This window comes from Amblyraja radiata, chromosome 1, assembly GCF_010909765.2.
Source record: "Amblyraja radiata isolate CabotCenter1 chromosome 1, sAmbRad1.1.pri, whole genome shotgun sequence".
Taxonomy (NCBI): domain Eukaryota; kingdom Metazoa; phylum Chordata; class Chondrichthyes; order Rajiformes; family Rajidae; genus Amblyraja; species Amblyraja radiata.
This window is the reverse complement of record NC_045956.1, coordinates 77,488,418-77,515,818: the sequence shown is the minus strand read 5'-3', so window position 1 is coordinate 77,515,818 and position 27,401 is coordinate 77,488,418. Positions and strand designations below refer to the sequence as shown.

Sequence of the window (27,401 nt, the reverse complement as noted above, 5' to 3'; positions counted from 1 at the left end):
TTCGGTATTTTTAAAGTGGAGATTGATAGGTTCTTGGTTATTAAGGGTGTCAAAGGTTACGGGGAGAATGCAGGAGAATGGCGTTGAGAAGGACCAATAGATCAGCCACAATGGCAATGGCAGAGCAGACTTGATGGGATGAATGGCCGAATTCTGCTCCTCTGTCTTATGATCTTATGAATTATTTTTCTCCTTAAAATAGTGAATTGAAAAGTATTTTGATTTTTAGTTTAGTTTGGAATCTCTAAAACTGGATTTTCTTTGTCCTGCTGTTTATAACTTCAATCTGCATCTACTCTAGCTATGTAAGATACTCATTGCCACAAGATTAAAAATTACCAAGCAAACTAATGTGACTAAAGACTGACAAATCCTCTCGACCAAGCCAATTAACCTACAAACCTGTATGCTTTTGGTGTGTGGGAGGAAAACGGAGGTCCCGGAAACAACCCATGCAGGTAAAGGGGAGAACGTACAAACTCGATACAGACAGCACCCGTATTCAGGATTGAACCTGGGTCTCTGGTGCTGTATGCCACCGTGCTGCCCTTGTGCACTGATTGCGATTTTCCATAATGCACTACATTCTAGGAAGGTCCCAGCAATTTGCATCCCAAACATAACAGTATTATTCAGGAAAAGAGAGATCAAAAGGAAACTTAACTCATTAGCCTAACATCTGTCATTGAAAAAGTATTGGAATCCATTATTAAGGAAGTAGTATCATAATATTTAGAAATCATAATAGAATTAAATAGAGCCAACATTATTTATGAAAGGAAAATCATGGGGGTTTTTTAAGTGTCAAATTTTATTGGAGGACTTTGTGGTTTTATTAAGTAGGGTGATTAAAGGTGTAATGTTGTAATAGATGTAATGTTTTTGGACATTGAAAAATAATTAAATAACTTGCCACTTAAAAGGGTACTGCACAGAAGCTTGTAGTGTGGTATGAAGCTATTATTATGGGTAGCAATCACCAACTAATGGCACACGGCTTCAACTACCAACAAATGTCCAAATAATACAAAGTTAGGCAGGAAAATACGTTAAAAGAAGGATGCAAAGAAGGAAAAAATGGCAAATCTGTATATTCTGTGGATATGTTCAGCATGTATAAAATCAAGCACAGTAGATTAAATTCAACTTATATTCCAGTTGCTTTTCCATTCCACAAGCAAATTTGTATTACAAAAATTACAAGTACATTTTCAAGCAGATTAAAATATTAAAATTAATAAGTACATTTGTTTTGTCAGTTTAGACACTTTCATGCATGTGGAAAACATTAAGCACACCCCTGCCTACCTAGAAATGCTGTCATATTCATGATTTGGCTAAAAATGCAGCTTTCAGGAGGGGAATCACCTGCAACACTTAAAAAGAAAAAGGTTACTACATTTGCAATCCAAGTGAATCCAAAAGCCCAAGTGAATATGTGTGGAACTGAACAAGGACACGGGGTGTGCAATGGAAACATAAATTCCAACAATACCTTATAAATGGAGGGCGTAATTTGCACATCCGTTTCCTAGAAACAAGTCAGAAATTATAATTTTAGAAATAATAAAAAATGTACAAGATGTTTTGTAAACAAAATTTACACATTCGGTAATTTTTTTACCATTGATACCATTCATTTTCCACTCCAATAAGTAACATTACATGAATGGTAATTTGTAGAAACAAGGAATTGCAGATACTGGTTTACAAAAAAAATGACACAATGTGTTGGAGTAACTCAGCGGGTCAGGCAGCATCCCTGGAGAACATGGGTAGGTGAGGTTTCAGGCGGGACCCTTCTTCAGACTATTTGTAGGAGGAGGGGGGGGGGAGAAAACAAGAAAAGAGGAGGGGCAGGACAAAGCGCGGGAGGGCATAGGTGAATACAGGAGAGGGGGTTTTGATAGGCAGAAGGTTGGACAAACGCCAGAGTTAAAGAAAAGGGTGTGAGACAAAACAATTGACGAAACAATCTCTCCAGCATCTTGCCGGAGAGATAATAAACTATTGAAGATCTTGCACGAATTTAACCAAATGATTATGGAGTACTTACACAAGCAACTCTCCCCTCTTAGGACATAGTTTTGTGCATTTGATTTTCCATTGGAATAAACAGGGTGGTAAAATACAATTGTTAAAGTGTTTGAAATGGGGATTGTTCAATCTGAATGAATCTTAATTATTTAAATGGATTAAATTGTGAGGGACTAGATACCACAGCACCCTCCACTGTCAACGATGGTTGTTGTTTTCCTCTTCTCGCCTCCAAGCCCTCCCAAAATGAAGTCTCCCCTCTCACCCTAGTCCAATCACTACTCTTTGCCCTCTTCGAGTGCACTCCCTGGATGAGCAATGGCACTCGATCTGCCCCATCAGTTGCATTGTGGCTGAACACAGACTTCTTGTAGTCACTCCCATAAATCTCAGCAGAGCCTTGTTGACCACCTCACGCTGCCAAATGCTCCTCTGCAGGCAGGTCGGTGTGTCTCAGTGTGCAGCTGGAAACTCCGACGCCCGCGGCTGGAAGCTCCGCAGACCACAGCTCCACGGTGTCAAAGTCGGCAGTCCCAGTACTCCGGAGCTCCAACACAACAACCCCGGTAAGGCATCGCTCGCACTGTGATGGAATCCAGTGCTGTGTCGCTGCTGAAGCTGAAGCTCTGGCCGGTCTCCGGCAGGAAAGACCGCGCCAATCCAGATGTTTGGCCGCAAGGAGGGGGCGAAGATGCGGCTCGGTGGAATCCTTGACCAGGTAGTGACTGAGAAAAACGTTTTCTCCCTTCACCCCCCACCCCCACATAAAAAAGACAAAAGACCTCCAAAAACATACTTTAAGACAGACTAAAAATAACAAAAAGGATGAAAGGACAGACAGCTGCTGGCGAGGCTGCCACACTCGATGGCGCCACTACTCGGAGATGTGTGTCGTTTGGAGTGTGGGAGGAAACCAGAGCTTCCAGAGAAAACCCACCCAGGTCACAGAACGTACAATCTCTTTGCAGTCAGCACCTATGGTCAGGATGGAACCCCGGGTCTCTGGCAGTGTAAGGCAGCAACTCTAGCGCTGCACCACCGTGCCACCCTTACTGCAGTCTTCCAGAATGTGAGTCGTTGTCACTCAAGATCGAGTGACTCTGAACCCACAGGGCTTCTGTCTCCCACTAGCCCTATATCCATTGGCCATGTGTCTCCCAAACTGTCCCCCGCTCATGGGCCTTCTTTCTTCCATTGTCCCTCAATTCATAGTCCATTGTCTCTCACGCTCCGATTAAAGGCATTGAGACAGTGAGAATTGAGGAACAGCGCGGGAGACAAGAGTCCCCCAGTTTTAATGGCACCGCACCTGTGGCTATCGATGATTTTTTTTAAACTATGAAAAACTACCTTCAGGCAGTCTGGAGCAGGGTCTCAACCCGAAACGTCACCCATTCCATCTCTCCGGAGATGCTGCCTGTCCCACTGAGTTACGCCAGGATTTTGTGTCTATAACCGGCAGTAGCCAAGGAATGTCTCTTCCCTAGCTTCCCACAATGTTCTAGGATACATTTGATCAGGTCCTTGTGATTTATCTACCTTAATATGTCTTAAGATCTGCTGCATTTCTCGTCGGTAACGTGGACTCTCTTCAAGAAATCACTATTAACATTCCCGGGTTTCCTAGCATCCATGAATTGCTCCACGGTAAATACATACGAGAAATGTTAATTTAATAACTTGTCCATTTCCTGTGCCTTCGTATGTAGACATCCACATTGGTCTTTGCAGGGCCTGTTCTCCCTCTATTAACTATTTTGCCCTTCTCAGATGGCACCCAACCCAGGCGACTATTTGCCTGCTAGCCACAGAAGCAGATTTACAACCTCATATTACAATCGCTCCGCACTCTTAAATCTCCATTCCTACAACAACATTTCTTATCATAACTATGATCCTTGATCGGACTTTGCTAGATTTACCTTGCACTAAATGTTATTCCCTTATCATGTATCTATACACTGTAAATGGATGAATTGTAATCATGTATTGTCTTTCTGCTGACTGGTTAGCACGCAACAAAAGCTTTTCATTGTACCTCGGTACACGTGACAATAAACTAAACTTAATATCCTTATAGAGTCTTTGTGGATTCTTCTTTACCTCATCTGCCAAAGCTAGTTCATGTCCCCTTTTTGCCCTCCTAATTTCCTTCTAAAGTGTTCTCCTATAACCCCTATACTCCTCAAGGAATTCACTTGATACCAGCTGCCTACACCAGAGGCAATAGACAATAGACAATAGGTGCAGGAGTAGGCCATTCGGCCCTTCGAGCCAGCACCGCCATTCAATGTGATCATGGCTGATCATCTCCAATCAGTACACCGTTCCTGCCTTCTCCCCATATCCCCTGACTCCGCTATTTTTAAGAGCCCTATCTAGCTCTCTCTTGAAAGCATCCAGAGAACCTGCCTCCACCGCCCTCTGAGGCAGAGAATTCCACACTCACCACTCTATGTGAGAAAAAGTGTTTCCTCGTCACCGTTCTAAATGGCTTACCCCTTATTCTTAAACTGTGGCCCCTGGTTCTGGACTCCCCCAACATCGGGAACATGTTTCCTGCCTCTAGCCTGTCCAAGCACTTAACAATCTTATATGTTTCAATGAGACATCCTCTCATCCTTCTAAACTCCAGAGAGTACAAGCCCAGCTGCTCCATTCTCTCAGCATACGACAGTCCTGCCATCCCGGGAATTAACCTTGTAAACCTACGCTGCACTTTCCTTTTCTTGACTTGTGCTTCGATGTCTCTTGTCATCTAGATAAACAATTTTCATTTAAGGTAAATTTTCCTTATAAGTTGACACAATGAAATAAGTCAACACACATAAATAGTTATACTTTCCAGTGCCATTTTTGCAGTTCATCCACAATAATGCAATTTCTTATTTATTGTATGTATGATCTACTTTCGAGTCTACATTCAGGCTTTCTTATTACTGAAGATCAGGGAAATCAGAAAAGGTACTTACTTTTCGAATGAATCAATACGACAAATCTTTTTGTTTACCAGTGCAAGTTCATATCTATTAAGTATAAAAATTATTTTATGAATGTCCAAAATATATATCAAACATGCAATTTAAAACACACAAACGTAATAGCACACCAGTAGTTTACTCAGCAGTTTGGAATGAGCATTTTCACTATAGGATCTGGATCAGAGTTTATATCCCTGGTTGAATGAATGGAAGTTGCCTCTCTTGTAAACTAGAAAGAACCATCGTGAACCATGACCACATGACACTTAATTGTGGAGTCTCTAGCATAATGAGGGATGATCTTAGTGAAACATAAGATACTTAGGGGAAGACATGGCAGGGTAGTTGGTGAGATATTTCTATTCAGAAGAACCTTGAACAACAGGGACATGGTTACAAGACCAGGGGACAGTTGTTTAAAACCGAGTTGTGCAGAAACTTCTCGCAGATGGTGGAGAATCTCCGGAATTCTTTGCTTTGAAGGATTGTGAATGCTTTGTGGTATTTAAAGGAGATGTAGATAACTTGATGAAAGATTCAAAAGTAGGACTGGTGAAGAAGGTGTCTGGTCTGCTTGTATTCATTATTCAATGCATTGAGTATAAGATGAAGTCAAGTTATAGCTTTCTAAAACTTTGGTTAGGCTGCATTTGGAGTATTGTATGCAGTTCTGGTCGCCCCCATTACAGAAACAATGTGGGGGGTTTGCAGAGAGTGCAGTAGAGTGTCACCAGAATGCTGCCTGGATTAGAGGGTATTAGCTGTAAGCAGAGGTTGGACAAACAGATTGATTTCAAGAGTGTTGGAGGTTGAGGGGATATCGGATAGAAAGTACGGATAACCCTTGTTATGTACAACCCATACAGTGCCCTCCATAATGTTTGGGACAAAGACCCATCATTTATTTATTTGATTCTGTACTCCACAATATGAGATTTGTAATAGAAAAAAATCACATGTGGTTAAAGTGCACATTGTCAGATGTTTTTAAAGGGTATTTTTATACATTTTGGTTTCACCATGTAGAAATTACAACTGTGTTTATACATAGTCCCCCCATTTCAGGGCACCATAATGTTTGGGACATATTGTAGTACTAGTTGACCTGATCCATGTCATGTTTTACTGCATACCACTGCACACTCAAACAGCCATCTGGTTGACTGTCTCATATATTATCTAGCCTGCTAGCCCAGCCTCTAGTTGGATTCGTCATTGAGCTTGAAGCTTACAACACCTATGTATTTGAGCTCAGTGTGCTTTCTTAATAAACAACTTATACTCAAATATGGATTCTAAGTTATTTGACATTCTCACATGGTGTCAGAAGTCACGGGAAGGCCTTGAATCAACGTCTTCAGTGATTCTGCGGACCTTTCACAGTCTTTGCCATGACTGATTCATTCCGCAAGTCAGAACCGCTCGTCTTTGATTTCGAGGAGGACTACGATATCTACATGGCTGCGGCAAGTCTGTTTACACCCAAGCATCTATATTTCTCAATCTGGCGGGACATGATGCTGTGCGTCGGGCAAAATTGTTCGTTTATGCCCCTGCAATACTGGATGCGCAAATCAAGAGATTACACCTGCTGAAACAATGTACGACCCTAAATGCCTCAAGAGAAAGTTCCGTGAGCTATGCGACCCTCATACCAATCTCATCATGCAGCGACATAAGTTCTTTGCATGCAGCCCAACACCAGGAGAGCCAGTGAAACGTGTGTAAGCTCATTACAATATATAGCAAAGCACTGTAACTTCGGTGCTCTCTGTGATGAACATTAGGGACAGGCTTGTGTGTGGCATTTTAGATGACAAATTGAAGAAAGAGCTTTTACGCGATCCCGACCTCATGCTGGCTAGAGCAATCAGGTCTTGTCAAGTTAATGAGGTGACCGAAGCGCACACTAAAACACTGACCACACCACAGGCTGCGTATAGCATCGATGCTGCGCGACCGTATGTTAGAAGAGATCGACAACTTTATCAGCCTAATGAAACAAAACAGACCCCTTCTGGCCGGTCCGGCATAAGATTTATTAATGACTGCACTAATTGTGGAGGATCACATATTGCCAAGCGGGAAAAGTGCCCCGCATTTGCTCAAATTTGCCATGGTTACAAACGCAGAAACCATTTCTGGAGAAGCTGTAAATCTCGCTCCAACAGATAAGAGACAAAACAAGCAGTCAATGTACTGCATTCCGGGGGCCAAGGAAAGAGCGTTTACGTCGCGGCCCTGTTTCAACCAATCTTTCCACCACCACGCACAAGAAGCACAAGACAGACACCATTGTGCAGATGCCGAGAAGTGTGTTCAGCTCTGGCTGAACAACTTCTAATCTTGTGTGTGGACTCGATAAGAAGAAGAAGAAGACTGCATTCCGAGCTCCCACACGACTTATCAGATGGAGCTTCAACAGAGTCCACTAGCACGCAAGATAACCTGCCAGCAGTTGATGGAGTGTCTCTGAGAACATACTCCCTCCGAGAGAAACTTGTTATCAACAGAGATCCCATGGTCACGCTTAAAGTAAACAATGTAACAGTGGTGCCGAAAATTGACACAGGTGCTCGCTGTAATGTTAAGTCTCAGATGGATTTTTCAAAGCTTCGGAATGCTGAGTAGATAAAAGCAAGCAGTGCCACGTTACTTACTGGCGGAAGCGAACTAATTCCCATAGGAGTTGCCGACCTGCAATGCCACCTAGTGAGACAAACTGCCATTTTATATTGTAACGGGCAAGTGGAACCCCTTCTGGGTGTAGATGCTTGTATTGACATGGGGCTGGTTTCATTCAGCAAAGCTGTCATCAACTAATGCCAACCACAACGCATTTTTGTGTATTACAAAGACCTTTTAAATGATGAACTCAGCAAGCTGCCGCTCACGTATTCAATGATTCTAGACCCGGACATTAAGCCTGTTGTTCGCCCTGCTAATTGCGTTCCAGTTGCCATGCGAGTCTGAGTTAAAGCTGAACTCGATAGAATGGAGGCCCTAGGGGTCATCACGCCAGTCTCTGTACCCACGGATTGGGTATCCTTGATGGTAGCTGCCACTGAAATAAACAAGCAGGAGATACGTATATGTATCAACCCTAGAGACCCAAATACTGCGTAAAAGAGACCTCATCACATCATGCGTACCATGGAAGAGGTGGCCGCACACGTGGGCAAGGCTATAGTGTTCTCTGTGTTGGATGCCAAGAGCTCGTTCTGACAAATTCCTCTTGACTATCAACCATCGCTGCTCACTACTTTCAGCACAGTCTTCGGACTCTACAGATTTCTGCGAATGCCGTTTGGCATCAATTCAGCCAGCAAAGTATTCCAACCCTCGATGGAGCAGATTTTTGACAGGTACCCCTGCATGAACATTGTGGATGATATTATCGTAGCGGGTAAAGACCTGCAGGAGCACGATGACAACTTGAAAAAGGTGCTCGACTGCGCCAGGGAGGTACACCTAAAACTCAACCCCAGTTTCGCGTCAACCGAGTTAACTATGTTGGTCATGTCTTCACCAGCAATAGCCTCAAAGTCGATCCTGCAAAGACAGCAGCCATCATTGAAATGGCAGCGCCACTGATGTTGCCAGCCTGCTAAGATTTTTAGGCATGGTGAACTACCTGGGCAAGTTTATTCCACACTTCAGCGAGCTCTCAGCCCCGCTACGCCAGCTCACTCACAAGGACACTGTTTGGATGTGGCACGAGCAGCAGCAGCGAGCTTTCGACACTTTAAAACAACAGATGTCGTACCCACCCACTCTGGCATACTTCGATGTTATCTAGCCTGTCATGCTGACCTGCGATGCCTCCCAGTACGGTCTCGGCGCAGCGTGACTGCAAGAAGATCAGCCAATTGCTTATGCCTCACAAACCATGACGGACACAGAGAAACGGTATGCGCAGATCGAGAAGGAGTTACTAGCAGTGGTATTCGCATGTGTGAAGTTCAATGACTATATCTTTGGGAAAAATGTGACAATCGAAACGGACCATCAACCACTGGTTTCCATCCTGACTAGGCATCCTGACTAGGCACCAGCCAGGCTGCAAAGAATGCTGCTGCAGCTCCAGAAGTACGACATCACCCTAATCTACAAACATGGGAAGGACATGTACCTGGCAGACACCCTGCCCCGTGCACCCAGGGAAACCGATGACAGGCATGCAGCCGAGAAGGACACATTTGATGTTATGATGATTGACCACAGTTACCCCTCGGGTTTGGATACGTTGATTGCCCACATGGCTGAAGATAACACCCTACAGATACTAGCATCTATCATTAAACGCGGATGTCCCAACAAGCAGCACTCACTTCCACTATCAGTGCAGCCATTTTTTACCGTCAGGGACGAACTGGTAATCGTGAATGGAGTTATTATGAAGGGCAGTGGTCCCAGCTTCACTACAGCAGGAGTACTTTCATGCCGTACATAGAGGGCACCCTGGTTCAGAGGCAACTGTGCAATGGGCCAAGAACATGTTCTTCTCGCCTGCCATGTCGGACTATGTGCGCCAGAGGACGCAGTCGTGTGTATGTGAGGTCGGTGGGGTCGGTGGGGCCAGCAGCGTGTTAGTTTTTTCTACGTTCTTTTGTTTTTTTAGTGTGTTTTAATGTATGTGTCTCTGTGTGTCTTGTGTGGGGGGTGGTGTGGGCGGGTAAGGGGGAAACAGTTTCGGTCGCCTCCTCCGCAGAGAGGCGACTTTTTCCATGTCGCCTCCCCCGTGTCCTAACATCAAGGATCGGTGCGGCGTTTCCCAGAGACGTGCCCGGGGCTTCAGCAGCGGGCGCAGAGTGGACTCTCGTCGCGGTGCGGGCGAGCCCTCGCCGGGGGTCACTGGAGGGAAGCGCTCCGTTCGCTGGCCCGCGGCAGCCTGAAGCCGCGGTCTCTGGAGCTCCAGCTGGCGCGGTGTCTGCAGCCTGGGATCCCTCGTTGGGGACCCGGGAGGAGAAGAAGCTCCGACCGCTGACCCACGGCCTACTTCTACCGCGGTGGGGACTTACCATCAGGAGCGGGGTCTCTCGCCGGGGGCTCCTGGAGGGGAGCTCCGACCGTCGGCTCTGCGGTCTGTGGTGCTTCCTGCGGCCTACACCTGAAGCCGTGGTCTCCGGTGGGGAAGCACCGATTCAGGACTTACCTGGACTTTACCTTGTCAACATATGGACGCCCGCAGCTGTGGCTGCGGAGGGTTGAGGTCCTGACCACGAGGGAAAATGGAGGAGGACTGGCCAAATTTTGTGTCTTCCACCACAGTGATGAATGCTGTGGTGGATGTTTGTGTTAAATTTTTATTGAGTTTTTGTGTGTTCTTTTTTCATTGTACCGCTGCTGGCAAATTCATTTCACTTGCACTTTATGTGTCTTGCAACTTCAAAAAGTTGCAAGACACTTCTCAGTTCACGGGGCCCCTCTCTCCCTCATGTCGGACAATGCAGGACAATTTACAAGCCAAAGCTTCAAAGACGTTACCCAACGCTGGGATTTCAAACATGTCACCAGCAGCCCGGAATATCCGCAGTCGAACGGGTTAGCGGAAAGAGCCATTCGCAGTGTGAAACAGGTGATGGAAAAATCTAAAAGAGCGGAGTCTGATGTCTTCCTGGACCTTCTTAACTTACGCAACGTTTCGCGGGACGCAGTGTTAGGTTCACCTGCACAGCGCTTGATGTCCAGACAAACCTGTACTACCCTTCCAGTAGCTAAGCAACTGTTACAGGTTCGTGATCCACATGCAATTCAAGCTCAACTACAACACAAACGGCAAGTTCAAAAAACTTATTACGACCAAACCAGCTGCCCCCTCTCGCCTTTGTCTCCCGGACAAACGGTCCGTCTACAAACACAGAAAGGACATGACCGCATAGGCGTAGTGGCAGAAACCTGCCTGGAGCCACTTTCCTTAATTTGTCCATTCCGAATAAGGAATTTTCAAGCGCAATAGGAAACATATCCTGCCGGTGAGCGAACCAAGACTATCTCAACAGTTCTCATATAGCCACGTCAGTGTCCCGGACTTTGTGCCAAAGACTAATGGAGAGACTGTGGATTCAAACCGTAATGGCTTCCCAAAGGCCAAAGAGCCACCGGCACTATTGGCGAAATCAACTATTAGACCGCCGGTGATGTCACCCGTGAAGTCTCCTACAAAGATTGTTGAACCACCGCCTGATATGATGTCACCCACCCGTCCAGCAGAGGGCCTGTAACATACGTGTATAGGACGGGTTTGTCAGCCTAACCCTAAATACAAAGACTGTATTAAATACTGATTACAGGTTTCCATTACCTGGGCCACATTGTATTCCTCCTTATTCATATCCTTCACGGTTTGGTCACGATTTACAAAGCACTGTATCTTCCTACTATACATTGGAAGTTTTAGTTGTATACTTATTTAGTTGCATGATTTATTATACTTAAGGAGGAGGATGTAGATCAGTCAGTACTAGTTGACCTGATCCATGCCATGTTTTACTGCATACCACTGCACACTCAAACAGCTATTTGGTTGACTGTCTCATATTATCTAGCCTGCTAGTCCAGCCTCTAGTGGATTTGTCGAGCTTGAAGCTTACAACACCTATGTATTTGAGCTCAGTGTGCTTTCTTAATAAACAACTTATACTCATGTATGGATTCTGAGATTTGACATTCTCACACACATGACTTCATAGGTGTTTGTAATTGCTCAGGTTTGTAATGACTCCTTAATGCAGGTATAAGAGAGCTCTCAGCATCTAGTCTTTCCTCCAGTCTTTCCATCACCTTTGGAAACTTTTATTGCTGTTTATCAACATGAGGACCAAAGTTGTGCCAATGAAAGTCAAATAAACTATTATGAGACTGAGAAACAAGAATAAAACTGTTAGAGACATCAGCAAAACACCACTGTTTGGAACATCATTAAGAAGAAAGAGAACACTGGTGAGCTTACTAATCGCAAAGGGACTGGCAGGCTAAGGAAGACCTCCACAGCTGATGACAGAAGAATTCCCTCTATAATAAAGAAAAATCCCCAAACACCTGTCCGACAGATCAAAAACATTCTTCAGGTGTGAATTTGTCAATGACCACTGTCCGCAGAAGACTTCATGAACAGAAATACAGAGAGGCAAACCACTGGTTAGCCGCAAAAATAGGATGGACAGGTTACAGTTTGACAAGAAGTACTTAGAAGAGCAACCACAGTTCTGGAAAAAGGTCTTGTGGACAGATGAGACGCAGATTAACTTATATCAGAGTGATGGCAAGAGCAAAGTATGGAGGAGAGAAGGAACTGGCCAAGATCCAAAGCATACCACCTCATCTGTGAAACACAGTGTTATGGGCTGGGCATGTATGACTGCTGAAGGTACTGGCTCACTTATCTTGATTGATGAAACAACTACTGATGGTAATAGCATAATGAATTCTGAAGTGTATAGGCACATCCTATCTGCTCAAGTTCAAACAAATGTCTCAAAACTCATTGGCCAGTGGTTCATTCTACAGCAAGGCAATGATCCTAAACATACTGCTAAAGCAACAAAGGAGTTTTCCAAAGCTAAAAAATTGGTCAATTCTTGAGTGGCCGAGTCAATCACTCGAGCTGAACCCAATTGAGCATGCCTTTTATATGCTGAAGAGAAAACTGAAGGGGACTAGCCCCCAAAACAAGCATGGCTGCAATACAGGCCTGCCTGACAGAGCATCACCAGAGAAGACACCCAGCAACTGGTGATGTTTAAGCAGTCATTGCATGCAAAGGATATGCGACAAAATACTAAACATGTCTACTTCATTTACATGACATTGCTGTGTCCTGAACATTATGATGCCCTGAAATGGGGGGACTATGTATAAACACTGCAGTAATTTTTACATGGTCTTTATGAAAATCTGACAATGTGCACTTTAACCACATGTGATTTTTCTTTTACAAATCTCAAATTGTGGAGTACAGAGACAAATAAATAAATGATGGGTCTTTATTTATTATGGAGGGCACTGTATATACAATCTTGGAGAAAACTGCCAATAAACATACACTAAACAAGACAAACAATAAACAGGAAAATATATCAAGTGCATAATACTTCAAACATTATAAATACATTTTTAAAAGTTAATATACTGTAATTGCAGGCAAACCTCACACAAAGTGCAGCCAAAATCAGAAATGAACCTGAATCTCTGAAACTAAAGGAACTGTAGATGCTGATTCAGTATCTAAAATAGATACTGTAAGCATGACAATAAAGTCACCTTCCTGCAGCATTTCACATAAGAGGTTCATATAAACTGTGAAAATAACTTTTTTTTATAAATTAGTGGTGTTGTCCTTGCCCACGGCCTCCACCTAGTGGTCACTCTGTCCAATACAGCCAAAATCCATTACAAAGAGGTCTGTAATAATGAGGGTAGACTGTATATAAAACTCTGAGAGGTATGGTAAGGGTAGACAGCCAGAATCTTTTTCCTAGGGTGGAAATGTCAAAGACCCGAGGGCATAATTGTAAGTCTAGAGTAGGAAAGTTTAAAGGAGATGTGCAGGCAAGTTTTTTTCCCATACAGAAAAAGTGGGTGCTAGGAGTGGTGATGTTAGCAGATCTAAAAGTTGCATTGAAGGGGCTTTTCGATAGACACATGGATAAGCAGGTAATGGGTGGTTATAGTATAAATACAAATGTATAAATTCATTTGCAAGATAAATGACTAAATAAATGTAATTTTACTTCGGAGTCACGTGACTACGTGAAGAGCCCGCTCAGCACGCATGCGCGGCATTACGTTCAGCAGTGCAACAGCGGATCGGGAGTCAGGCGCTCCCGCTACGGGGTGAAAGAAAGGACCATCAGGTAAGCTCTGAGGTCGGGTTTTTCTTTCACAGGGAGCCTTCTGCTTTCAGGCAGAGAAGAAAGGCTCTAGAACAAACCTGTCCCCCGCTCGACTCCACGGAGGAGCGTTCCATCTGGGGGAGAGGGGCAGCAACAGGGCGGTAGGACCGCTTACCCGGCGCTCCGCTATTCCCCGACACCGCGCTGGAAGTAAAGCCACAGAAGAGGTGTCCGGCCGGTGGCTTCCGACTTCTTGGACGGGGACGTCTCTCCACCCGCACGGGGGGGGAAAGACAGCCGCCTGAAAAGACCTGTTCCCCGCTCGACTCCACGGAGGAGCGTTCCATCTGGGGGGGGCAGCAACAAGGCGGTAGGACCGCTTACCGGGCGCTCCGCTATTTCCCCGACACCGCGCCGAGCCCAGCCCGCTAGCGCCTGAGCAGCGGGCTGGAAGTAAAGCCATGGAAGAGGCGTCCGGCCGGTGGCTTCCGACTTGTCGGACGGGGACGTCTCTCCACCCGCCCGGGGGAGAGACAGCCGCCTGAGCCGCATGGAGCGGCTCCTGGAGCAGGAGCTCCAGCGAGACGCGCTTCGTGAGGGGCGCTCTCGCAGGGGGAGTTCAGGCACTCCCTCCACAGTGCCTTCTGCACTGTCCATTGCTTCCTCCTTACCCGAGGGTAGCTTTGGTGACCATGACTGGGCTGGTCAAGAAGAGGGGACGATGGCTGAAGATCTCGGGAGTATGCAAGGGGTGCAGGAACAGGAAGAGCTGCTAGGTGTGGTGGACCGCTATGTGGCAACCCCACGTGCAGGAGGCCGTTAAAGGCCAAACCAGCGGCCAGCATTAACCACCTCTCCAACAGGCCCCTACAGGAGAGGTGGTCAATGAGGCCTTAGAAATCTGCAGCGGATCCTCAGGCTCCTGACGTCAGCCATCACATCCTTTGCTCCTTCGTTGGACAAATATGGAGATGACCACAACCTTCGTAAACAAATCATAAAACCTGCCATAAAATCCGAAATTTGCGGGGTTGTGCATACCCCAGCCACTGAGCCAGACCCACTGCTATTTGGCAAAAACCTCACAAAGCATATGAAGGATATGGAAGAGGCTTTAAAGAACTTTCGGTCTCATGAGGGCAGGCCCGGGACGAGCAAACCAAAATCAATAATTCCTAAGCAGCAGCACCCCATCGCGTCCATCAGTCGACGTCTACCATATGGGACTGGTGTAAAGCTCGGGGTCCGCATTCTATCTCCGGAAGTCTTCTTTAGACCAGGGCCCATAGCGGACCCCATGGAAAATACGCCACCCCCCAACATCACCGCCACGTCAAACGACGTGCAAGACTCGTTGGACCGGCAGGAAACAGAACAATACCCATAACCATGAAGGTAGGTGGGTCTGGTTCCTACCAGCATATAGAAAATAGGGGCTTAATACTAACAGGGGGGAGATTACACCTGTTTTAAGAAGCACGATCAGTATATACTCAATGGCATTAGTGGATATAAAATACAATTCATACTAGAAAAATTGCCACCAGTTCAACATTCACCCCAGAGGGTATTTTCCCTCTCCGTTAGAGAAACGAGAGGGACAAGCTGAACTGGTGAGACTAATTACAAAGGGTATCATGGGAAAACATGAACCCTTGGAATTCGTATCAAATATATTCACTAAACCCAAAAAAGATGGTGTATGTCGCATCATCATTGACTTAACTTCACTAAATATGTTTGTTAAGTATATACATTTCAAAATGGAAACGGTTGTTACTGCCAAACAACTAATTTCCAAAGGATACTTCATGGCAAGCATTGATCTTAAAGATGTTTACTATTTAGTACCATTCACAAGGATCATCGCAGATACCTGAAATTTACCTGGATGGGGCAGCTATGGCAGTTTAAAGCGTTACCCAATGGATTCACATCAGCCATAGATTATTCACCAAGATACCAAAACCAGCTCTGACAATATTCAGAAGACAAAAACATATTGTCATGGCATATCTTGATGATATCTTAAATAATAGGCAAGACCATGGTATTGACTATGTTAGCTGTATCAGCTACCAAACAGTTATTCGAAACCCTGGGATTGTCTTACATCCAGATAAATCTAAGTTGAATTGAATCGAATTGAATTGAATCCTTTATTTGTCATTCAGACCTTTCGGTCTGAACGAAATGCTGTTGCCTGCAGCCATACATGTAATAATAACAAAACACAATAAACACAAATTAACATCCACCACAGTGAGTTCACCAAACACCTCCTCACTGTGATGGAGGCAAAAGTCTTAGAGTTACTGTCTCTTCCCTCCTCTTCTCCCTCTGCGCCGAGGCGATACCCCACCGGGCGATGGTAAGTCAGTCCCGCGGTTCAAGCTCCGCGGCCCGGGGGTGGTCGAAGCTGCCGCCCTCCAGTCCAGCGGACGCAGCTGTTGCAACGGGTGCTCCGGAAAACAGGCACCAGCCTGTGACCTGCGAGCTCCCGACATTGTCATCCACTGGCCCGCGGCCGAGCCCCGGATCCAGGTCGCCGCCACCAGAACGCCGCCTCAGCCACCGGAGCACCGTCTCCGCCCCGCACTGGGCCGCCCACACGGCAGCGTCTCAGCCTCGCACCGGGCTGCCCCCACGGGAGCACCTTCCAGCCAGGAGCCGGTCCGCCCTCACCGGAGCGCCTTCCAGCCGGTAGCCAGGCCACCCACACGGCAGCGTCTCAGCCCCGCACCGGGCTGCTCACACGGGAGCGCCTTCCAGCCGGTAGCCGTGCCGCCCGCACAGGAGTGTCTCAGCCCCGCGCCGTCCGCCCTCACCGGAGCGCCGAGTCGTGCCGCTACCCGGACGTCGCCACAGCTCGAAGACGGCCAGCCTCGCGTTGGTGAGTCCTGGCTGGCTCTACCTCCGGACCCTCGAGGTCGGTCGCAGGTTGGAGGCCGCCAGCTCCGCCATTAGGCCTCAGCGCAGACGGGGAAGAGAAGGGGAATACGACAAAAAAGTCGCATTCCCCCGAAGGGAGAGACAGAAAGCCCTGTTTCACTCTCCCCCCACACACATAACACCACCTAATAACCAAAAAAATTACTAAACTAGACAAAAAAAAAACAACACAAAAAAGTAAAAACAGACAGACTGCAGGCGAGCCGCAGCCGTATAACAGCGCCGCCACTTCCGCCAGTTGAAGCCATCCACAATCATGGACTACTTGGGCTTCACAATTAATTCAGTCTACGTGACTGTAACATTGCCAAGAGACAAAACAGTTGAATTGGCACAATCATGCAACAATTTAATGATTCGGACCTTTGCACTGTCAAAACTTACAAAGAGCAAAGGTACAGGCACCAAAACGACACACAGGTCATTATGATCATGTCATAAAGTTACCCACTGAAGCAATATCAGAACTACAGTGGTGGGCAAAAAACGTTTGGCATAGTTTCAGCCCTATTATCATCACTAACCCTACGTTAGTTATCCAAACAGATGTCAGTGCTCAAGGCTGGGGAGCAACTAACTCTATATCCAGCACAAGTAGTAGATGGACTAACCCAGAGTCATCGTTACCACTTACACTGGGCATTAATTATCTAGAGATGTTGGGTGACTTTTATGGTTTAAAAGCATATGCACAAATATGCATCACTTGCATGTAGGGTTACAAATAGATAATACTACGGTGGTGGCCTACATTAACCATATGGGCGGCATAAAATCGGTATCATGCGACAAGTTGGTCAACACAATTTGGCAATGGTGTGTCGAAAGACATATTTGGCTATCAGCAACTTACCTGCCAGGTAAGCTAAATACAGTGGCAGACACCAGGTCACGTAAATTTAATGACAACATCGAATGGATGTTAAACCCCCAAAAAAATGTTGCAAAAGTTATCAAGCAATATGGCACGCCAGATATCGATTTATTTGCATCCTGGCTAAATCACCAGGTACCAATGTATGTCGCTTGGGAACCAGACCCTGATGGACTCTGCTTCAGGTATTTTGATAGTACCCGACTGGCCTACGCATCCATGGTTCCCAATACTCCATGACATGGTTGTTGAAACTCCGATGGTATTCCCCAGTGACCCAGAGTTATTAACACCCAGTGTCGGGCACAAGCCACCCGTGCCATGAACAAATCAAACTCCTGGGTTGCAGATTCTGCACAAACCACTTCTGGGACTGGGATTATCAGAACAAACCGTCGACACCTGTAATTCTGGGGTCAACCGCGGAGCCACGCTCGTACCTGGTCAGTATTGACAACGGCATCTATCGACGCACTCGTCAACACCTCCTCCCGGTTAATGAACCGGCACCTTCCCGTCCTTACCCTGACCAGCCTGTCGGTCTTCCTTCACACTCCGTGAATGCCACTCCTGTGATTCCTCTACCGGTGCCAGCTCCATCCCTGCCTTCCCCAGTGCCCCCATCTCCACCGGTGTCTTCTCCTCCGCGTTCACCCGATAAGGGACTTACTCCCTCAGAGAAGGATGAGGCGCACGGGGGGGGGGGGGGGGGGGGTACTACTGTACACGTGCAGGTCGTGTCTGTAAGCCGAACCCGCTGATTGGAAAATTCACCGGCTATACTTGAACTGTGCATGACCCGGTTCATTTTATGTGCTCACATATGCACAAGCATGTACACGTAAAATAATAATGCCCACACCCTATACTGGTGTTTTGCAATATGCTCCACTAACCACTCTATATATGCTTTGCTTCTTTAAGAGGAAGGATGTAGATTAACCCTTATTAATCCATGTCATTTATAATCTCTACTGCACATATATGCATGCCACCCGTTACATGGTATTACGGTACTACACAGCTTTACACTCGCAAGGTCAGCCGGCTCTCACAAGCGACGCCCAGCTGGAAGTGAATGGCTGGCAGTTTAAATGGTCCTGATTGCTTATGGAGTAAAGTTTGATTTTTCACTATGTGTGTTGTCAGTCACCAGTTGGCCAACAGTTGGTTCTGGCAAACCAAAACAACCCCCCCCCCCCTTCCCCACCCCCACCCCCAACTGCAGCCAATTAGCTCATTCTAACAAATGCTAAATACCTGCATCCTATCTTCCACTAATCCTAGCCCATCATAGAGCTCACAACATCACAAATATCACCCTCGCATGCACTTGCACAGACTACAATTACAAAGAAATACACATTCTACATATCATATTTAGAAAAACAATTAAGAACTAAAGGGATTCACTGCATAATCCAAAATAATTTGACCCCAAGAAATACGAAACAAGTCAAGCAACATCTGCGGGAAAAGAAGCAGAGAACTTTTCAGATCGATGACCCTTCATCAAAGCACATGAATGACAAAAATCATATCATAGTGAGGAGCACACTGTTTCAAAGCCGGTATTTCTGGAATAGAAATAGCAGTGAATTGAATAGTTAATGGAAATAACAATAAACTGCAAATTTTAGTGATCTTTATGTATACTAAAATCCTGGAAATATTCAGAGTCTTTAACCTGAACTCCATTTCTCTTTCTACCTACGTTGAATAAATGAATGAATGAATGATACTTTATTATCACATTTGACATGTCACAGAGAAATTCTTTGTTTTACATACCATACACAAAGTATGCAAAGAGTCGCCACAAAGAGGATGCCACCTGACAAAGGTCGCCTGGCATGCTAGGTGTTTCCAGCATTTTATCTTTCATTCAAGGGGCTAGTGCTGGTTCAGGTGTAAAAGATAAGTGCCTTTCTGCTGCTTCGAGTACCCACCACTACATGATGAAGCTGAGCTTCTCAGAAGCCATCTGCTGCCTGAAAATCAGGCATAACACTGGGGAATTTCTAAGCAAAAATGCCAAAGGGTCTTTAATGTCCTCGACTCTTTCAGTAAAGGAAAAGGAGAATTCCACGTTGATTATAACATTTCACAAAATTAGTGTGGTAGACTTACACAACAATGAATCCGACCGCTGCAAGGACACTAACTGTAATTGGTATTATCATCCAGTAGCTGCAACTCTTCATTCTCAAGCTAATAATTTGTTTCTTCCTTCTGAAAGATAGAGATATGAATAAACTAGTTATTACGTATAGCTAACTCATAATCATAGTCATACATCAAGGAAAAAAGATCTTTGGCCCAACTCCTCAATGCTGATCAATGTGCCCCATCTAAACTAGTTCCATTTGCCTCAGCTTGGCACACATACCTCTAAACCTTTCTACCCATCCAGGTGTTTTTTAAATGTTACTAGACCAAGTGGGACCCGTTGGGTCCTGTCCCCTCAACACGCGGTTGTGGGGGGTGGCGACTTGCGGCGTCACACACACACTAACCACCACCCCCCCCCCCCCCCACACACACACGCACTAACACCCCCTTGATATTATATTAATATTATTAATTTGCTCCATTTCCCCCATCCCCCTCCATATCCACTCACGCATAGCCCCCAACTGCGCAGGCGTGGCTAAAGAGGGAGAGGGAGGCGGGTAGAGAGGGAAGGTAGAGTGAGGGGGAGGGGGTAGAGAGGGAGAGGGAGGGGAGTAGAGATTGAGGGGTGGGGGGCGCGCGGCGTCACAGGGGTGGGCTGGTCCCCGAACGCAATACTTCACCACTCACCCATAGGTCCCAATATTCACCACTCCCTCGAAGGAGATGGGGGGGTGGGTAGAGAGGGAGTGGTGGTAGAGAGGGAGGAGGGGCAGAGGGTGGGCAGAGAGGGAGGGGGGGTAGAGAGGGGGGTAGTGAGGGAGTGGTGTTGGAGAGGGAGGGGTTGCAGAGAGGAAGGGGCGCAGAGAGCGAGGGGGTGGGCAGAGAACAAGGGGGGGGGCAGAGAGCGAGGGGGGAAGAGAGCGAGGGGGAGCAGAGAGGGGTAGAGGAGGGTAGAGAGGGAGGTGGAGGGGGTAGAGAGGGAGGAGGTAGAGAGGGAGGGGGAAGGGGTAGAGAGGGAGGGGAGGGGGTAGAGAGGGAGGGTAGCGGAAGATGGGGGCAGAGAGAGATGGGGTAGAGGCCTGGAGGCAGAGAGAGAGGCAGAGTGAGGGGACAGAGAGAGAGAGGGCGGAGAGAGAGAGCAGATAGAGATAGGGCAGAGAGAGAGAGGGGGCAGAGAGAGAGGGGAGCAGAGACGGAGGGCAGACAGAGAGACGGCAGAGAGGGGGTAGAGAGGGAGGGGAGGGGAGGGGTAGAAGGAATGGGAGGGGGTAGAGAGGGAGGTGGTAGAGAGGGAGGGGGTAGAGAGGGAGGGGGAGGGTATTGTTTTAAATATGCAATAAAGTCTAATCTTCTTCCCTCATTATTCTCCCACGGTTGGGGCAGCCGAACCATCCGTCGGGAAGATTGAAGCTCCTGCGGCTTGGAGCTCCCGAAGTCGGTCTCGCACCAGGGACAGCGAGCTCCACGATGTTAAAGTCCGCAGGCTCCCACGGTTGGAGCTCCCGAAGTCGGTGTCCACCAGAGGCCACCAGCTCCCCGATGTTAGGCCGCAGTGTGGACAGAGATACGATACGGAAAACAATTGCATCTCCATCAAGGTAAGAGATTAAAAAAAGTTTCCCCCAACCACCCCTCCACCACATAAAACATGCTAAAGAACACTAAAAACATACATTTAACACATACTAAAGACACAACACAGAAGGAAGGGACAGACTGTTGGCGAGTTAGCCATTGCTGATGCCACCCGGCTTCGCTTGTTGAATACTTTACTGAAGTCCATATATACATCTACTGCTCTGCCCTCATCAGCCTTTTTGGTCAAGTCTTCAAAAACCTCAATCAGATTTGTGAGACACGATCTCCCACGGACAAAACCATGCTGACTATTCCTAATCAGCCCTTGTCCATCTAAATCAGGGGTCGGCAACCTGGTTCTACATAGGGGCCAGGACATGTCTGTGAGCGGATGGCAGGCCACATCTATCGCCATAGTTCATAAATGGAGGTAATAATAATACATACTAACTAAATCAGTAATTAATAATAGTACATACTAATAATACATACTAACAAGTGTGACACTTGGTGTTGTTTTTCACATTAGTTTTCACATATTTTTCAATTAGTTTTCTGCAGTTCCCAGATCCCTCACGTCCCCGGGACTAGCTGCAGTTCCCAGGTCGCCTGCGTGTCCCAGGACGGGCTGCAGTTCCCAGGTCGCGAAAACTAAATGAAAAAAACCCGCCTGCGGACCAGATGATTTTGGGTTACGGGCCGGATCCGGCCGGTGGGCCGTGGGTTGCCGACCCTGATCTAAATGCATGTATATCTTTTCCCTTAGAATACTGTCTGGTAACTTTACAACTACAGATGTTAAGCTCACTAGCCTATAGAGGAGGTTGTACGGCAGTCGAGGTCAGGAACCGTGACCCGTACTGTTGCCACGCAACGCCTTCTGGAGTACAAGCGGTGAACGTCAGGTAAGCACTTACGGCTGCCAGCGCAGCGGGCCCGTCTTCTGTCTCAGCATCCAGACTCCACGCTGACTGGTTCCACACTCGCGGACCCTGGGCCGTCTGGCCCCCCCGTGTGGGGGTCGGGGAGGGGGGGGGGGGGGGGGGGGGGGGGGGGGGGGGGGGTGAATCACCCCATGTGTGGGTCAGGGTCCGGGGGGGGTCGTGAATCACCCCAGTGTGGGGATCGGGGTCTTCATTCACTTCCACAGCACACGATTCATGTGTGCGTGCATTCCACTCAAAATATTTATAGTAGTTTGATTCTCCTCGGTTTGTTATTCCTCACAAAATTTACGTTTGTCTTCCAAATTAAGAGTAATGCACACTGTTTAATGTAGTTATGCACTGTAAATACGCTTATTATTGTCACAACGATATAAGCTGTGTGGGGAAAGAACTGCAGATGCTGGTTTAAATCGAAGGTAGACACAAAATGCTGGAGTAACTCAGCGGGGCAGGCGGCATCTCTGGAGAGACGGAATGGGTGACGTTTCGGGTCGAGACCCTTGATCATAAGATTATGTATCGATCTATAAAGTCAGCGTGCTTTGGTGAAAGGCGGGGGGATGCAGCGGGTGACACGGTTTGCAAGCGCTGCCCTTACCTGGCAGCCAGCGAGCGACTAGTGCCAGGGCACCGAGCATCGATCATGATGGAGCTCTATGCGCTCATTGCCGAGCACGTGGCGCCCGCGCCCCATGACGTCACTGTCCTGTCAACGCCGCGCCCACGGAACAATGCACTATTGAGGGCGTGGCCCGGCGCCAGCCAATCGGAGCGACTGGAAGCAAGGGGGCGGGTCCTGTGGGCAGCGTCCGTTGCCCGGCAACCCCGGGCCTGGAGGTTTGCAGGACGCCAAGTACCAGGCCCCGGGGCAGGAGCATCAAGATTATATACCCTCTTATCTGCCAGTCTGAAGAGAGGAGCACCAAGATCAAATACCCTCGTATCCAGTGACGGACTGGCCAGGGTGTCAGCTTGCCCGATGGCAAGTGGGCCCCTGATGAAGTGATAGCAAGTGATGGCAAGTGGGCCCCTGTTAAATGATAGATAGCATTGTAGTTGTGGGTGGGCCCCCTGCCAGTCTGAAGAAACGTCACCTACTCCTTCTCTCCCGAGATGCTGCCTGTCCCGCTGAGTTACTCCAGCTGTTTGTGTCTGCCTCCGGTTTAAACCAGCCACTGCTGTTCCTTCCTACACGTAAAATAGCCTTTTACCGCAATGGGAGCGTCTCGCAGCTTTCGCTGAAGAAGTTGGTGGTGAGCACGGCAATCCTTGGGCTGAGAAGGTGCACTCACTGGGCTGCTGGTGCCAGGATTCTGACCCAGTAATGTTGATAACTGATGAACTCCTCCCCCTTATTACGTTGGGTAGACAGACTCCCCTCCCCACCACCCCCCCCCCCCCCCCCCCCCCCCCTCCCCCATCCCCAGTCCTTTCCACCTGTCACTTTAATTTCATGTTTCATAGAAACATAGAAATTAGGTGCAGGAGTAGGCCATTCGGCCCTTCGAGCCTGCACCGCCATTCAATATGATCATGGCTGATCATCCAACTCAGTATCCCGTACCTGCCTTCTCTCCATACCCTCTGATCCCCTTAGCCACAAGGGCCACATCTAACTCCCTCTTAAATATAGCCAATGAACTGGCCTCGACTACCCTCTGTGGCAGGGAGTTCCAGAGATTCACCACTCTCTGTGTGAAAAAAGTTCTTCTCATCTCGGTTTTAAAGGATTTCCCCCTTATCCTTAAGCTGTGACCCCTTGTCCTGGACTTCCCCAACATCGGGAGCAATCTTCCTGCATCTCGCCTGTCCAACCCCTTAAGAATTTTGTAAGTTTCTATAAGATCCCCTCTCAATCTCCTAAATTCTAGAGAGTATAAACCAAGTCTATCCAGTCTTTCTTCATAAGACAGTCCTGACATCCCAGGAATCAGTCTGGTGAACCTTCTCTGCACTCCCTCTATGGCAATAATGTCCTTCCTCAGATTTGGAGACCAAAACTGTACGCAATACTCCAGGTGTGGTCTCACCAAGACCCTGTACAACTGCAGTAGAACCTCCCTGCTCCTATACTCAAATCCTTTTGCTATGAAAGCTAACATACCATTCGCTTTCTTCACTGCCTGCTGCACCTGCATGCCCACTTTCAATGACTGGTGTACCATGACACCCAGGTCTCGCTGCATCTCCCCTTTTCCTAGTCGGCCACCATTTAGATAATAGTCTGCTTTCCTGTTTTTGCCACCAAAATGGATAACCTCACATTTATCCACATTATACTGCATCTGCCAAACCTTTGCCCACTCACCCAGCCTATCCAAGTCACCTTGCAGTCTCCTAGCATCCTCCTCACAGCTAACACTGCCCCCCAGCTTAGTGTCATCCGCAAACTTGGAGATATTGCCTTCAATTCCCTCATCCAGATCATTAATATATATTGTAAATAGCTGGGGTCCCAGCACTGAGCCTTGCGGCACCCCACTAGTCACTGCCTGCCATTGTGAAAAGGACCCGTTTACTCCTACTCTTTGCTTCCTGTTTGCCAGCCAGTTCTCTATCCACATCAATACTGAACCCCCAATGCCGTGTGCTTTAAGTTTGTAAACTAATCTCTTATGTGGGACCTTGTCGAAAGCCTTCTGGAAGTCCAGATACACCACATCCACTGGTTCTCCCCTATCCACGCTACTAGTTACATCCTCGAAAAATTCTATAAGATTCGTCAGACATGATTTACCTTTGTAAATCCATGCTGACTTTGTCCAATGATTTCACCACTTTCCAAATGTATTCATGTTTCATGTATTTTGTTTGATATTATGACTGTTGGCAGATTAATTTCCTCCTGGATTAGTGGATAAATAAAGTTCTATTATATCATAAAACCAACATAGAATCAGATACATTCTATCTGAATATATCTTCATTTCGACCATAATTTTAGGTTGTATCTCCCCAACTTCTCAGTGCTGAACAAATGACTTTTTGATGTGATTTTGATCTCCTCCAGGCAATGAGTGGTTTAGGTTTACGTTAAGTCACGTATACTGAGGTGCAGTGAAAATCTTTGTTTTGCATGCAATCCAATCAAAATACATAAATACAATCAAGCCAAACTCAGGTGTAATAGGTAGAGTAAAGGGAAAGGTGCAGAGTGCAGAATTTAGTTGTGGAAACAACTAAACTAAACTAACATTCTGATTCAATGCTGAGAACTATCATTCTCAGCATTGTAACAGAACAGTTCCAGAGACAAAGTTCAATGTCCGCAATGAGGTAGAAGCGAATTGAACTGTACCCTTGCTTCTGGAAGAACCATTCAGAAGTTCAATAACGAAGAGAAAACTGTTCCCGAGTCTGATGGTGCACAATTTAAAGCTCTTGTATCTTTTACCAGACAGGAATGGGAGAAGGAATGACTGGGAAGAATGAATGGGGAGGTGAGAAAGATCTTTGTTTATGTTGGCTGCTTTCTCGAGGCTGCGTGAAGTGTATATGGAGTCAACAACATGGAATCTGGTCTGTGTGACTGACTGAGCTACATCCACAACTCTCTGCAATTTCATGCAATCTTGGGTAGAGCTGTTGCCATACCAAATGTAATGCAACCCGACCGTATGCTTTCTATGTTGATGTGCCTTCTTGGCTGTCGCTCCAACTGTGATTGGTCCACGAGAGATCATTGGTAGTAATAATGCCAAGGAACTTAAAGCTCTCAACCATTTCCACATCATTGATGCCCATTGGGGCATGTACTCCACCATAGTTCCTGAGGTTGACAACTAGCTCCTTCAACTTGTTGACGTTGAGGGAGAGGTTGTTGTCCTTAAGCCATATTACTCCCCCTCTCCTCTCCTCCAGCCCCCTTCTCCCCTCCTCCAGCCCCCTCTCCCCTCCCCTCCACCACTTTCCTTCACCCCCACTCCCCCCTCCTCTCTCTCCCTTCCCCTCCCCCTCTCTCCCCTTCCCTCTCTCCCCCATCCCCTTCCCTCTCCCCCCCTCCCCTCCACTCTCTCTCTCCACCTCCCCCCTCTCCCCACCCCTCCCCCCTTCCCTTCCCCTCTCTTCCCATCCCCTCTCTCCCCCTGCTCTCTTCCACCCTCCTCTCTCCCACTCCTCTCTCTCCCCCTTTGCCCCCCCCCCTCTCCTCCTCACCCCACTCTCCCTCCCTCCCCCCTTCCCCCCTGTGTGTGTGTGTGGGGGGGGGGGCAGTTAGTGTGCGTGTGAAGCCGCAGCAACCCCCCCCCCCCACGCAAACGCACGTTGGGGGAACAGACCCAGCAGGTCTGCACTTGCTCTAGTTATCTCTAAAAATTCAATGGTTAGATTTGAACTTCCCTTTAACAAATCTATGCAAACTTACCTTGTTTGTCTTGTCTTTAAATGTTTTAATATTGAATGTCATATTCACCTTCGTTTGTGCTAAATGTCGATTTTTTTTTCACTGATCCTCATTGATTATCCACCACCACTGCCAACTTCAGCAGATTATTGATCTCATAAAATGCTAAATGAAACTCTATTTTTAACTTAAAAAGGAATATAAAACGAAACAATCAGGATGGACTAGAGCTGCTAAAGAATGCGATATATATAGCAGGACTGCAGAGCTTTTGATCTAGTCTACTGTCGGCCAGTCCTTATGATCTTGGGCCAAATGTGTGATGGATAGGCCCCTTATCTGGATGATTGCAGCTCCAACAGCATTCGAGAAACTCCCATAGTAATGGAGGTATCTGCACAATGTTCTCCAAGTGTAGTGCTAAAGAATATAGGATCTTCCTATGCAATCAATCACTTTAGACTAAATGAATGGTGCGCTACATTGTATGCGATTAGTTTAATGCTGATAAATGTGTTTGTGCATTGAATAAAACTGCTGTACCTTGTCTCTAGGGTAGACAAAAATGCTGGAGAAACTCATCGGGTGAGGCAGCATCTATGGAACGAAGGAAATAGGCAACGTTTCGGGTCGAAACCCTTCTTCAGACTGATGTGAGGGTGGGGAGGGGGGGTGGGAGCGGGAAGAAGAAAGGAAGAGGTGGAGCCAGTGAGCTGAGGGAGAGCTGAGAAGGGGAGGAGA

General features: G+C 47.0%; 1 protein-coding gene and 1 long non-coding RNA gene across 2 annotated transcripts in view; one reads left to right on the top strand and one right to left on the bottom strand.

The window, feature by feature from the left end:
- The window catches only part of tmem150c (transmembrane protein 150C), a 38,396-nt gene extending 18,489 nt beyond the window's left edge, over window positions 1-19,907 (bottom strand). Inside the window, exons 1-4 of the mRNA XM_033025103.1 lie at window positions 19,809-19,907; window positions 5,010-5,063; window positions 1,496-1,531; window positions 1,309-1,376 (exon numbers count right to left, since the gene is read on the bottom strand). Of these exons, the coding sequence (XP_032880994.1) occupies window positions 1,309-1,376; window positions 1,496-1,531; window positions 5,010-5,063; window positions 19,809-19,882 (232 nt within the window). The 5' untranslated portion in view covers window positions 19,883-19,907. The remainder of the gene's footprint in view (window positions 1-1,308; window positions 1,377-1,495; window positions 1,532-5,009; window positions 5,064-19,808) is intronic.
- On the top strand, window positions 3,395-22,276 carry LOC116975844. The gene is made up of 3 exons (XR_004412793.1): window positions 3,395-3,423; window positions 11,471-11,474; window positions 22,183-22,276. It is a non-coding gene; the product is annotated as an uncharacterized LOC116975844 (long non-coding RNA).
- The last annotated feature ends 5,125 nt before the right edge of the window (window positions 22,277-27,401 follow it).